General features: G+C 35.7%; 1 protein-coding gene across 2 annotated transcripts in view; it reads right to left on the reverse strand.

Annotated features, from left to right (window-relative positions):
* Nucleotides 1-2508: 2508 nt before the first annotated feature.
* Nucleotides 2509-14645, reverse strand: part of LOC126753440 (neurogenic protein big brain) — a 28466-nt gene continuing 16329 nt past the window's right edge. The window contains exons 4-6 of one of the 2 annotated variants that reach the window (XR_007666138.1): nt 6712-6919; nt 4582-6058; nt 2509-4508 (exon numbers count right to left, since the gene is read on the reverse strand). Coding sequence is in view for 1 of the 2 variants with exons in the window: in XM_050464911.1 (XP_050320868.1) it covers nt 4637-6058; nt 6712-6919 (1630 nt within the window). In the remaining variant the exon portion in view is untranslated. Of the gene's footprint in view, nt 6059-6711; nt 6920-14645 lie in introns of both variants that reach the window. The other variant, XM_050464911.1, reaches the window with a different exon arrangement.

Below are 14645 nucleotides of genomic sequence, written 5' to 3' on the forward strand. Positions count from 1 at the left end.
AGCTGCAACCGAAACCATTGGTTTTCGGAAAGAGCAAAAGAACAGCTGGTACGACGAGGAGTGCCGTGTCGCAGCGGAGAGAAAACAGGCTGCCTACCTCGCAACGTTACGATCGACCACTACACGTGCGGGATGGGATAGATACCGAGAGTTGAAGAGGGAAGCGAGACGCATTTGCAGACAGAAGAAGAAAGAGGCCGAAATGCGTGAGTACGAAGAACTTGATAAGCTGGCCGACAGGGGTAATGCTCGAAAATTCTACGAAAAAATGCGGCGGCTTACAGAAGGTTTCAAGACCGGAGCATACTCTTGTAGAACCCCCAAAGGTGATCTAGTCACTGATGCCCAGAACATAGTTAAATTATGGAGGGAACACTTCTCCAGCCTGCTGAATGGCAGTGAACGCACAACACCAGGAGAAGGAGAACCCGATTCCCCAATCGATGACGATGGAGCAGACGTTCCATTACCCGACCATGAAGAAGTTCGAATAGCAATTGCCCGCCTCAAGAACAACAAAGCGGCAGGGGCCAACGGACTACCGGCCGAGCTATTCAAACACGGCGGCGAAGAACTAATAGGGAGCATGCATCAGCTTCTTTGTAAAATATGGTGGGACGAGAGTTAGCCCAACGATTGGAATTTAAGTGTGCTATGCCCAATCCATAAAAAAGGAGACCCCACAATCTGCGCCAACTACCGTGGGATTAGCCTCCTCAACATCGCATATAAGGTTCTATCGAGCGTATTGTGTGAAAGATTAAAGCCCACCGTCAACAAACTGATTGGACCTTATCAGTGTGGCTTCAGACCTGGAAAATCAACAACCGACCAGATATTCACCATGCGCCAAATCTTGGAAAAGATCCGTGAATGCCGCGATGTCTGAATTTGGTATCCCCGCAAAACTAATACGGCTGTGTAAACTGACGTTGAACAACACGAAAAGCTCCGTCAGGATCGGGAAGGACCTCTCCGAGCCGTTCGATACCAAACGAGGTTTCAGACAAGGCGACTCCCTATCGTGCGACTTCTTCAACCTGCTCCTGGAGAAAATAGTTCGAGCTGCAGAACTAAACAGAGAAGGTACCATCTTCTATAAGAGTGTACAGCTGCTGGCGTATGCCGACGATATTGATATCATCGGCCTCAACACCCGCGCCGTTAGTTCTGCTTTCTCTAGGCTGGACAAGAAAGCACAGAAATGGGTCTGGTAGTGAACGAGGGCAAAACGAAATATCTCCTGTCATCAAACAAACAGTCGTCGCATTCGCGACTTGGCTCTCACGTCACTGTTGACAGTCATAACTTTGAAGTTGTAGATAATTTCGTCTATTTAGGAACCAGCATTAACACCACTAATAATGTCAGCCTGGAAATCCAACGCAGGATTGCTCTTGCCAACAGGTGCTACTTCGGACTGAGTAGGCAATTGAAAAGTAAAGTCCTCTCTCGACGAACAAAAGCTAAACTCTATAAGTCGCTCATAATTCCTGCTATATGGTGCAGAGGCTTGGGCGATGACAGCAACCGATGAGTCGACGTTACGAGTTTTCGAGAGAAAAATTCTGCGAAAGATTTATGGTCCTTTGCGCATTGGCCACGGTGAATATCGCATCCGATGGAACGATGAGCTGTACGAGATATATGACGACATTGACATAGTTCAGCGAATTAAAAGACAGCGGCTACGCTGGCTAGGTCATGTTGTCCGGATGGATGAAAACACTCCAGCTCTGAAAGTATTCGACGCAGTACCCGCCGGGGGAAGCAGAGGAAGAGGAAGACCTCCACTCCGTTGGAAGGACCAAGTGGAGAAGGACCTGGCTTCGCTTGGAATATCCAATTGGCGCAACGCAGCGAAAAGAAGAAACGACTAGCGCGGTGTTGTTAACTCGGCTATAATCGCGTAAGCGGTGTCTACGCCAATTAAGAAGAAGAAGATATACCATATGTACATACATACATATATTAGACAGTCGTGTTAAATTTTATTTCTAATTTAATATAACCGGAAATGAGTACGATTCATTGACTGGACAAGGACACTATTTTGGTAATATATCGTTAAACTTATCTCTGATAAACAGACAAGATTTCATAAAGTATGTCTAAAAAATTATGTACAGTTTATAGTTGCCGATTTTTTATAGTCTTATTAATTCCTGATGTTTTGAAACAGTTTTTTTACGAACAATACGCAAAATGATCACAGCAAAAAAATATATCTGCGCTGCCGTGGTCTGGTTTGCGGTGGCTCTACGGAAACGCATTTATTAGTTCAGTAGAGTTATAGTTCTAAGTTGCAGTTTTTGACCTTAAGAAACATTTTAAACACACGCTTTTGCCACGGTCCCATATATGAACAGTTCCTTTACTCAGACAAAAATTCTGGGACGGTGGTTGTCCGGTTATGAGAAACACTGCTACAATTTCTGCCTCCAAAATCTACAAAACGACTGATTAGAAGTGGTGTTAAATCAGCCCAAAATATAGAAAACTTTTAAATTGACTAGACTATCAATTCAGTTTTATTTACGGTACATACACAAAAATAATAGTAAATATGGGATTTATATAGTATTTGCATTTTATTGACGAATTCCGATTGGAGATCTAACAGAATCCATGTACGTAAAAATTTTATAAATATACTTATGTTTGTATGTAAATTAGTATACGTGTTTTGAGTATATGTACTTATATATATATGTATATCTAAGTATTATTTTATTATAAACTTACAGCCAATAATTCATTCCTACACTACTAGAATTCTTGTACTTATTTTTAATAATACAATAAAATTAACATTTCTACATACAAAATATTTTATTTATGTAACTATTAGTTACCTTATTCAAACTAAAGCACTATAAATAAAAATATATTTTTTAATTCAATTAAGTATAAATGTTATGCATTTTCCTTAAAGTCTTTAAGTTAAAAATATTTCAAATTGCGAAATAAAACTAGAGTTAAAAACTAGATACGTATAAAAAATCAATCTCCAACAATTTAAAACAGTCCAGGCAATATGCCTTATATTGAAATATACGATGCACATGCCGTACAGTAAGCAGTCGTATATGTATGTATGTATGTGTATACATACCAGAGAGCTCTAACGAGTATGATAAAATCAGAACAAACAGTCGTGCCAAAAACACAATCAAATCAATTCAGTTCAGCATAGACGACATTGTTAATCAATTCGAGTAGCCGGCAGCATCAACTGACCTGATGCAACTCGATCGTGTAAGCGGTATGGCTGGCTTCGGTTGCAATCGTATCATGTCAGTTCATAGCGTTGCGACGATTGTTTGAATTGAAGTGAAACTTTGCGTAAACTATAAGTAAATCTACGAGTTAATCTATGAGTAAATCTATGAATACAGCAAACAACAATTTTCTGCTGGACTGATTTGAATCATGTATGGCAAAAAATGTATCAGCTTTGAAAATGTGCGCATGTTACAAATTTTCGAAACGTAAACAATGGAAAATCCATCGAGAATGTACATACATATATATATACATACATTTGTTTCGTATGTACGTTCTCGATGGAATTTCCATTAGACATATAATATATGTACATATGTATATACATACATACATGTATATACAAGTATGTGTATTTGAAATAGAACAAAAGTGCACTAGTAAATCAGTGTTTAGGGGATGATATACAAACCGAACTTTGTCGATCATTTCAATTATTGAAGCATGAGTTTGCATCACTTCGGGTATTTTCTGCTGATACGAACGGTCATAAACAAATCAGGTATAAGCTGATCGCTAGTGATTCAAAGTTGTTCTCTATCGCTGATTTGAAGACAAACAGTGCGCTTCCTGTACATGAACTGAACTGACAGAATCAGACAGAGTAACGGATCAGTACTTAAGTATAAACGAAAATTTATTACTCGTTGCAGTTCTCTGATACATACACACATATACAAGTATAGCGAATTTTTATACATACAAGAATACAAGATTATGTCAACCGCCATCTTGTGACGTACTTATGTATGTATGTACATATGTAATCCTTTAAGTCGAGAAGAAGATGCAACAGAATATAAATTGTAAACAAAAATGAAAACGCTTTTGTTAATTCGAGAAATATACTTAATTTATTAGGTTATAGTGAAACAAAATTTACTGTAATGAATAGAATAACGTTACGGAAAAATAATGTGATCTTTTTTTTATCTACATATATTGTCAAAAGTGTGCTCAATAATGTACAAAAGGTCCGAATAAAATTATTCAATGCATACATATGTATGTACATACATATATAAAAAATAAAATCGCAAATTCTTTTTTACCTTAAACTTTTTCACGATAAACTGATAAATTAAGCATATTTCACGAATTAATCAAAGTGCTTACGTTTTTGCTTACAATTTACATGCTGTTCTGTTCTCTTCTCAACTCAAAAGAAATTCGTCACAATATGACGGCATAGTCCAATTTGTTTTTGTAACAATTGTCACAGCCTAAACCGAAAAAATTAACGTTAAATTCTTGTCGTAATCATTATTTACATATGTATAAGTCTCGAGCATTTACCCTATACACTTCCAATTTGATAACTCTTGGCGTTGCCAACGCTCAAGCGCCTATTTCAATTGGTCCGCATTGGTAATACTCCATAATGTTGTTGTTGGGAAGATTGGTGTTGCTGAATGAGGATTTGTTGTTGTTGCGATTGTTGCTGTTGCTGGGGTGGTGGTTGCTGCTGAGGTTGTTGTTGCGATGTCTGTTGAGGTGGTGGCATACCTTGACCGGAACTCGCAGTATATGTAACTACACCAGTTGTTATTTGCGGTGGCTGAGACACGACAATTGGTGCTGTTACTTTGCGCTCCGATTGCGTACGAATGGGTGGTGGCGCAACGACTTGGGAATGACTCGATGGCATCGGTGGCGGTGGAGCATACATGAGAATCGCTTCGCCAGAATTCGGATTACGTGCTGGTGGGGTTACTGCTGAGCCATGATATGATCCATAGGAACTGTCATCCGATTGTGCCGATTGGCCACGGTTCCGATGTAGGGCCATGCCGTACGCCGACTCAGGCCGACGATCGTATTTAAGATTACCATCGAGTGGATTGGGGTTATGACGTGTACCATATACAGGCTGAAAGCCCTGTTGACCATCTTGATTTGTGGGTTGGGGTTGGTGAAGTTGTGATTGTTGTGCTGGTTGATGGTGCTGTTGATGTTGCTGTTGATGTTGCTGTTGTTGTTGTTGATGATGTTGTTGTTGTTGCTGATGATGTTGGTGCTGTTGTTGTGACTGTTGCTGATGAGATTGTTGATGTTGCTGTTGTTGATGCTGTTGCTGTTGCTGCTGCTGCTGTTGGGATTGCCTTGTTGATCCCCTTATACCGTATATGCTCTCTGAACGTTGCTGCAATTGATTTTGTACATTCTGATTTTGTAAATGTGATGACTGAGCCTGGGTTTGTGGCTGTGTCATACGCATACCGTACAAGCTTTGTGCTGGTACTAACGGGCCCGGACGAGGTACAATCTCCCGATTAATAGCTGTGTTACTCTTGGTGTATACAGACTGTGAACGGTTCAGATTTGTACGTGTGAGTGTGGGAGAGCGGCAATATAGGGAACGTGTGCCACCATATAGTGGTTCTGGCTGATCAAATTTATTAAGGGGAGGTGCCGTGTACAAATTCTGACAATAGTTAACTCCACCTGGAATAGTGCCAGTATTACTTGCGACCGCCGTTTTTGTGCTTGCTTGTCCACGTGGATATGTACTCTGAGGGTATTTAGCAGGCATATGTGGTTTTTCAACGTCTAAATCGTAGTTGAGTTCATCTTCGGAATGTATAGAGGAAGACTCGTTATCAGCATTTGGTTTGTGTGTACGTGAGTTTCGGCGTGTACTGAATACATATTCGAATAGCAAGCCGGATGCAATGCCGCCGACAAGTGGTCCAAACCAATAGACCCAATGATTATCCCATTTATTAAGTACAAAAGACGGGCCTAGCGAACGAGCTGGATTCAAATAAGGCATCTGCAAAAACAAAGGATACAAATGTGATTAGAAGCTTTCCATAGGTAAATTTTTTCATACTACAAATAACACAAATGAAGACGTACATAAGTATATTCTCTCTCTCTCTATATACTTATATATACTATATATATATACTTATATTTATACGCATATGTATGTATGCATGTGTGTATAATATATAATAACACTTATATGAGTATATACATTGACGTGAACTATCAAGATTTCTTAATAGTCATTTATTTTCTACCTCTTCTTTGTATCGACTGCATTCGCATTAAAAATTCCGAAACGCAGGTGCTTCCTCCAATGTCCTCAACATACTTACCACATACACAAACATACGGACGAGTAAATGTACATACCTAAATACGAGCATAAACCAAGTGTGTTCATGGGTACGTAGAGCTAATCGGGTTTCATTGCTACTTTAATTTAAGAGTAAATTCCAAAGATGCCGCAATTATCACAGATATTTTTATTATCGTTGTGGAACAGCGAATTTGATTTTTAACTTTGGACTGTAAAATTAATAGTTTTCGAAACTCTTTTTAAGAAATCGCAATGACCTAAGCCATAAATTGTCAAATGTTTGTATACCTCGTTATATCTATGTATATAGTACTACTGGGCATATAAAATCCACTTACAGAAACAAAACTACACGCACTATACGCAGACCCCACTGTAATGGCCGAGTTGCCCATAAAACGCTTCATGGAGTCGGTTGAAACGAAATATGTGAGTACAACGACAAAAGTCAGACTAAATTCCACTCCAAATCGTTCCCAGGCGGCCAATGACGCGCTGTGAGATATTGCTGCTTGTAGATTTCCCTGATAACCAGGCACGGTAACACTAAAAGTAGAAGGAAATGAAAATAGAATTAACTTAGAATTGTGCTTTAACGAAATATTGTTATTAAAACTAAATCTTAGTATTTGCCAGTAAATATACATACATATGTATGTCACGGAACTCCTCCTAAACGGCAGGATCGATTTTAATGGAATTTGTTATGTATAACCAGATGGATTCGAAAATGGTTTAGAATCACAATTTTTAAATTAAAATATCAATTTAATTTTAAATTTAAGTAATTTTAAACTTATAAATTGTTGTTGATCTAGAAATGTTTTATATTTATTCCATCAGACTGCGCTTGTTGCGATCAATTTCAGGAAAAACATTTCAAGTATCGTGTCATCATTGAAATATTACATTAGGATAAAAGTTGTGTTTGAAGAGTTTTGAAACTTTGAAAGGGTGCTTGAACAGTTGTAGTCCGATTATGAAAATTTTTTGTCATAAGCTGACACACCTTAAACGTTCTATTCGTGCAAAGATCTATTCCGATACATTTACTGGTAATTAATTTGTGCACTGGAAAGTGATGGAATCAGATAGAATTTAAAATGAAGTTATAAGAAAAGTAGGCGTGGTTGTGCTCGATTTTACCAACTTTTACACTGTAATACAGGAATGTCTTTGTAATCTAATGTACCGAATTTGGTTGAAATCATTGGAGTCGCTCTGGAGATATGTATGTATATGATTTCACCAAAAGGTAAAAGAAGGTCACGCCCATCATCCAATTTTAACACCGTACTATCTTAAAATTTAATGTTTATGACGAATATTTTCCGATTTCTTTAATTTTCACACTGTCGAAAGGGATACAAAATTTGGTTGATTTGGCTGCAGTGGTTTGGGAGATATGTATGATAATAATTAGCAATACAGTCAATTCAATTACAATTCAATCAATTTTTTCTCAAGCTATCGCTTGCACGGACGGTACAGACGGACGGACAAACAGACAGTCATTCGGATTTCAGCACCGTATATCTATCTCGATTAGGTTTAGGTGATACAAACAACCGTTAGGTTAACAAAACTTGCAATAAACAATAATAATGATATGTTGGTAAAAAATATTGGAGAAGGATTATTATTTTCATCATTTATGCAGCGTCAGTGTTTCCTAATAAGCTCACTAGTTTCTTTGTTGTTATGTTTTATCCGATCAGCATCTCAGCCATCATCCTTAATTTTAAAGGTTTGTAATTATTAACACCAAATTTTATTAAGTTTTAATATTAGTAAGAATATGGACGTTTTTAAAAAAATGTTGTCCCTATTTGAATTTGTGAGAAAATTTGTTGAATAAGTGTCTCAAAAATCATTTACCTATCTAAAAATATAAAATAACCAAATATACTCATATGTTACGTTCGTAAATACAAGAATACCCTCAAAAATGTGTCCGCATAAAGTGTGGCACACACAAACAAGAAGTATGTAAATATGTATATAAATTTAAGCTGAACCATTTTAATGCAAAAACAGAAGATCACAAGGTAATCGTTACTGAGCCCCACGCTGTCCGCTGGCTCTGGCGACCTACGACACATCGTTGATATTTTTCTCACGGTCAAGCAGATTTACAACAGAGGTCTGAGAACTTTTTAGGTGTCTGTCCAGATTGTTGATAGCAAGAAAGCTGCGAATGAAGCTCAAGCAAGCCAAAGAACACACAACGCAACACAACCACAAATATTGCAAGGATGGTGCGGAAACGTTTCAAAAGGTAAAAGCTGTGCAGTTGTTCTCCCATAAAAGATTGATTCTTAAATTTCATTTTTATTTTTTATGATTTTTTTTTTTGTTAATTTTTCACATTTTTGATTTTCGGTATTACTTTGAGAAGCTCAAGTTCTAGCTGTATTGGTTAATTATAATTTTTTACCGAACACTATGCTATTTTTGTTGTTGTTGTTTCTTTTTTTGACAAGGTATCAAGTGTACGCTAATTATAGTGCAAACTTATCTTCGTCGAATTCATCAGCACCATGCCTTTTGAACTTCCAGGCATAGCAAAAGTTTGCAATGTGTATGAGTGTAAGATTCTCTGTGAATTCGTTAAGTCATGAATACTTTCACTATTTGTACATGCGGATGGTCATCATATGATATACAAGAATAAACCTTACATATGTATATAACCTAGGCTTTCATACATATTTACTGCTATGATCTGTAGGTTGAAATAGAGCAGACTTTACTTTCTGAATCAATTTTCTCTGGGAGTCAAAAATAAATCACATTTTTCTTTCATTTCCCGAACTGAACACAATTCGAATACTGTTTTTAGAACAATAAAGACTACTTTATCACCTTAAAAAGTGATTCATAGCATATAAATTTCAAACATTCGTATCATTTTAGATCGATATAATTAATTTCACATCTAAGTATTAAGAATGCCTAATTAAGAAACGAGGTCTCTGTATATAGATTTCGGCATAAACGCGTTTAGAGAGGGAAATGAAATAATTTGAAAAGTAATAATTGGTAAGTACTGTGAGGTTTTAGAGTTTTTTCTTCTTTACTGGCGTAGACACCGTTTACGCGATTATAGCCGAGTTAACAACAGCGCGCTAGTCGTTTCTTCTTTTCGCAACGTGGCGCCAATTCGAGATTCCAAGCGAAGCCAGGTTCTTTTCCACCTGGTCTTTCCAACAGAGTGGAGGTCTTCCTCTTCCTCCGTTCCCCCGGCGGGTACTTGGTCGAATACTTTCAGAGCTGAAGTGTTTTCAACCATACGTACGACATGACCTAGCCAGCGTAGCCGCTGTCTTTTAATTCGCTGAACTATGTCAATGTCGTCGTATATCTCATACAGCTCATCGTTCCATCAAATGCGATATTCCCCGTAGCCAACGCGCAAAGGACCATAAATCTTTCGCAGATTCTTTCTCTCGAAAACCCGCAACGTCGACGTTGTCATCGTTCATGCCTCTGCACCATATAGCAGGACGGAAATAATGAGTGAATTTTTAAAGCTTGAAAAGTCAACTTTCTGAATATGTAATATGTATTTTTGAGAAACGAAAATTAATTGGTGAAATTTTAGTTTGAATGAAAAAACAAATTTCCTATGTTAAATGAATGGGAACCTAAAAAAAAATAGCGGCCCCTTAGAGTTAAGCTACAGCGTCTGGTTTGAGGGAGGGGTTTTGTTTTGTCAATCACTAACATTTGAGGGTTAAGAGTTGAAAAAAAATCAAAATTTCGTTGTATTTAAAATAATTGTTTTCGTTCAAGTTAGAAACGCAATCAAATATTTTATGGCGGAATTGCAACTATGGAAGGAAATTTGAAATGAACAAGCAAATCATGTCTCCCGAACAGTAGCGATACGGTCCCTTGGCCTACAAAAAAACGGTTTGGGGGACAAAAGAGTCCGTGTGTGAACACAGACTAAGTAAGCAAAAGGTAGTGGTGTAAACGCCATGCCGAAAAAAAAACGATTTTAAGTACTTATACACTAAGTGTATATGCACTTATACATATAACAAGTTGTCCTAACCACACATTTTATAACTACATATCCCAATTAGTAAAAAAGTAGAGCCACAAAAACATAATGGAATAATGCTATGAAAAACATTGACCTAGAAATCTGCAATTTGTGTTGTAAAAGCAACACTTCAATCCTTTCGTGGTTTTAGGTCGCTTATAATAATGGTGTTTTCAATGATTTTTATCAAAAAGTTTTAGTAATTTGTTGTATTTGCAATTGGAGTTGGTCTTCGAGTGCGATCCCTTTTCAAAATGCAGCACTTCGAATCCTTCGCTTCCTTACAATTCTTGCGGTCACATTGTTAGTTACATTGGGTGTGAATTATGCCTGTGTATAGTATATGTATATATACCTGTATGTGTGAAAACGATGCTATCGCACGCTGGCATACCAAATAAGAATTATCCTGTTATGTACATATATTTTTACATTTGATAATGTTTTCCTATGTTGCTTTTTGGCAGGTCATGAAAGTTTTCCTAAACCATGCGCACACGCGTTCAATTGAATGCAACAAAGAGTGCAAAAAAGTGTGCAAAAATATAAGCTAAAGTGAAGTTGCATAAACATATACAAGTAAGTAAAAACTCAACATGTTGTTTTAGTAGGGAAGACTTCACATAAAGCAACCACCTAAGGGGTGAAAGCGGTAAAACCTTCTTTCTTTGTGGTTATGGTATTGTCAAGAGCATTTCACAAACTGCCAGGGCGCACTCATCCTATTCGATGCACGCTCCCTCAGTGGCAAGTGTTTATTATCTTAAGTTGGCTGGTTCTTAACAGATTGGGACGAAATAGAAAAACAGCAGCAAAGTTTACTCAATTGTTGATGGCAATGTCGAAAATGAATGAAGAAAGTGTATTCATATTTATTTACTTACATACTTATGTACATATATGCGAAGTATAAACTTACAGAGATGCTTCATTTGTAGCTAATCTCAAATGGGTTATTGAATAAGGTTGTCTATAACAGAAATGCACTGTTAAACTCAAAGTTCATTCAAAGAGCAGTTTTTGTGACTTTATTCAACATGATTAGTGAGGTTAAGTGATATGTTCGTAAGATAATTTTATGGTCGTTCGGAATCGGCTTAAAACTTAAACAAACCTCGCTGAAAATAGTATATTAGCTACACTATATGCATACAAATCAAATTGTGAATTGTTATTTGTCAATTATATCCCTTAAATTAATGCATTTAATAAAAAATATAAACGCTTTTGTATCATTTTGCGAACGAAAAACTAGCATTGGGCCACCATTTAATTTAGGGATATTGTGGTACAAAAACACACACTCGAAAACTTTATCAGTAAAAGTTTTAATGACTTACGAAGTACATACTATATACAAATGTTTGTACGTGCGGGCTATGTGCACATGAATGTGCCAGTTTGAAAATAATTTCTATCTGCCGAAAAACGGAATAGTGCAATAACCAATTATAAAACTGATATACATACATACATATCTGAAAGCGACGGTACACATATTATAATAATATTTTGGTTCACATGTAAATATACGAGCTCTCTAGATACTACAAAGACTAAGGAAATTTAAATTTCATTCATAAATGCCCTCTTACGTATTTTATGTAAATGTGTAATTTGTACACATACATACATATGTATGTAAATACAAGAAACTTCTTTAGTAAAACTCAGACTTATCCCAAAAACATTCATGAAAAATTTCTTGTAGGTCATAACTATTCATGCACCTTTAGTCGATGGGTAAATATTTGCATAGCAGCAATATCTGCATCATTATTTTATGTGTATATGTATGCACAGACTTTTGTATCTTAAGTATGTTCATTCATATTCACTACTCAATAACACGGCTTTTTATTTTACATTACACTATGTAAGTACATATGTATGTACACATGTAGATAAGTTTCCGTTTTCTTTACGAACTTTTGGCAATAAGGTATGTGAAATGCAAATATACAGTGTCCGAATATACTAATCAGATCGAATCACTATAGCAAGTAGCTGCCATACAAACTAACCGATCAAATTTAAAGATATATGTACATACTACAAATATTTTTTCACCCTTTAAAGCTATAAGAAATGCACATGTGGAAGGTATTATATTTTCATATAGACATAAGATCGGGTTTGGATATATTTCTACCCACAGTTCATGAAACTATCAATAGTTTTTTAAGATTTTCTGATAGAACAGAAACAGAAAACTTGAAACAAAATAACATATATACATACATACTTATGTATGGTATACCAACAGTTTAGCTTTAAAAAAATTAGAATGCATTGAAGTAAACAGAGAGACCAAAGTCGTAAACAAACATGGTATAATATCTTTATTAAACGTATTTTAAGAGCTCTTTTAAGATCCTTTATAATTTTATAGTTAACAATTTAATTTTAAGGATCAGCGGTAAATAAACAGCCTTAATATCTTTCTACCATCATTTTTAGATCCTAGTGAAACAGCTCTCTCTGTTTTTCATTATAATTATACATCCAAATGAAGTCGAATATGGTACATATATATAGTATTTAACTTGATACATATAAGAGTATTTGCTTTTAAAATCATAAAGTATGTTAGCATATTTTGTCCAATTTCTTCATAATTTGCACTTAGAGGTTTGGAAATTTTCAACGGAAATTTTTTCCACACTTCATTTTCCGGAACATTTATAACCTTGATATAATCTGTATCTTTTTGCCATATTTGAGAACCATCGTTCAGCTTTTCCATTCTATATTAGGGAGTTTTCTGCAAATGTCACTAAAACAATATCCTTCCACATCCAACGCTTTGATAAATTGTTTTATCATTACTAATTTAATCACGTATTAAATCACAGAATTAATTTGGATAAAATAACTTTTATGTAGATGTATCACCCTCTTATTCACATCTGTCCGCAAACTGTACCGATATCTGGGTATTTGACGGCATGGTTGTTTCAGAGTAGTCCATACAAATTACTTTTAGAACGAAAGCTAAATTTCCTTTGAGTAAAATATGTTGACCTTAAAACCTTAACACTTTTCGCATATTTTCAAAATGGAACCTGAGAATAAGGATCATGACTGGAAAACTAAATCTGTATTACTAGCAAGCCGTTATATTGATCACATCTAATATTTTCATGGATAAAGTCATAATCTGAAAACTTGAAAACATCAAAATTTGCTAAGATATCCAGGGCAACAAAAAAAAATATGTACGACTCTGTAATCATTATCACAATTTACAATGTAATTTATGGATTTAAAACAAAAAAATTTAATATATGTATCTCACATGCTTTCAAATACATACATATGTATGTATGTATATATGCAAACATATATGCAAACAGTCCTAAATTGGAACAACATGAAATTAAATATACGCCTTCAGAATGATGTACCAACCACATAATACACGCATAGTTATGTATATATATGTACGTAAGTATGTATACTTGTACATATAGGGGTTGCAGAAAAAATAATTATTACATAGCAAATGTTAACATTTTTTAGAAGTAAGGCGTCAATTAAACGATGTGTAAAAACCTGAAAGTATGTAACTTTTGCACATATGTATGTATGCATGTATTCTACTTCATTTATTTGAATACTGAAAGTTTTGGATTCATTCTGCATAATTTATGACATTTTCACTGCTTACTCTTCGCTTGTTATGCTCCTGCAACAATATCATAACTGTGTATCATTTGTTGTTGTTAAGTGAATATTGAGGCTTCTAGGAAATGCTTAATGAATTATATAATTTTTTGGATATGAAGGTTTGGAAAGCGAAAAATGTTATAAAGTGGGGATCATTCCAGATGTCAACAATCCTTTCAATACATACATATGTATGTATGTATGTATATTTTTACAATAGGGCCGGTCAAATTGTAGCGAAAATTCATTTGTAGCATAAATTTTTAAGACTTTTAGTGTCAGTTCTATTTAACATACATACATATGTACATTAGTGTGGTCCACTTTACTTTTGAGCTACTTCTCTTCTACTTCACGTTTTCTAATTATCGTTTAGTAGGTGCTAAAAAACTCATTTAGATTTGTAAACGTTAGTTACGAAAATCCCTGAGGTAGCTAAAGTTACGCAACCTGTTAACGTAAAACACTCTAAACAACGATATAACAAAACACAGGAATATAGTAAGTACGCCTACGTTAATGTGTTGCTTGGCGAGTAAACAAAACATCGTT

The sequence above is a fragment of the Bactrocera neohumeralis genome, chromosome 3 (assembly GCF_024586455.1).
Source record: "Bactrocera neohumeralis isolate Rockhampton chromosome 3, APGP_CSIRO_Bneo_wtdbg2-racon-allhic-juicebox.fasta_v2, whole genome shotgun sequence".
NCBI classification, from domain to species: domain Eukaryota; kingdom Metazoa; phylum Arthropoda; class Insecta; order Diptera; family Tephritidae; genus Bactrocera; species Bactrocera neohumeralis.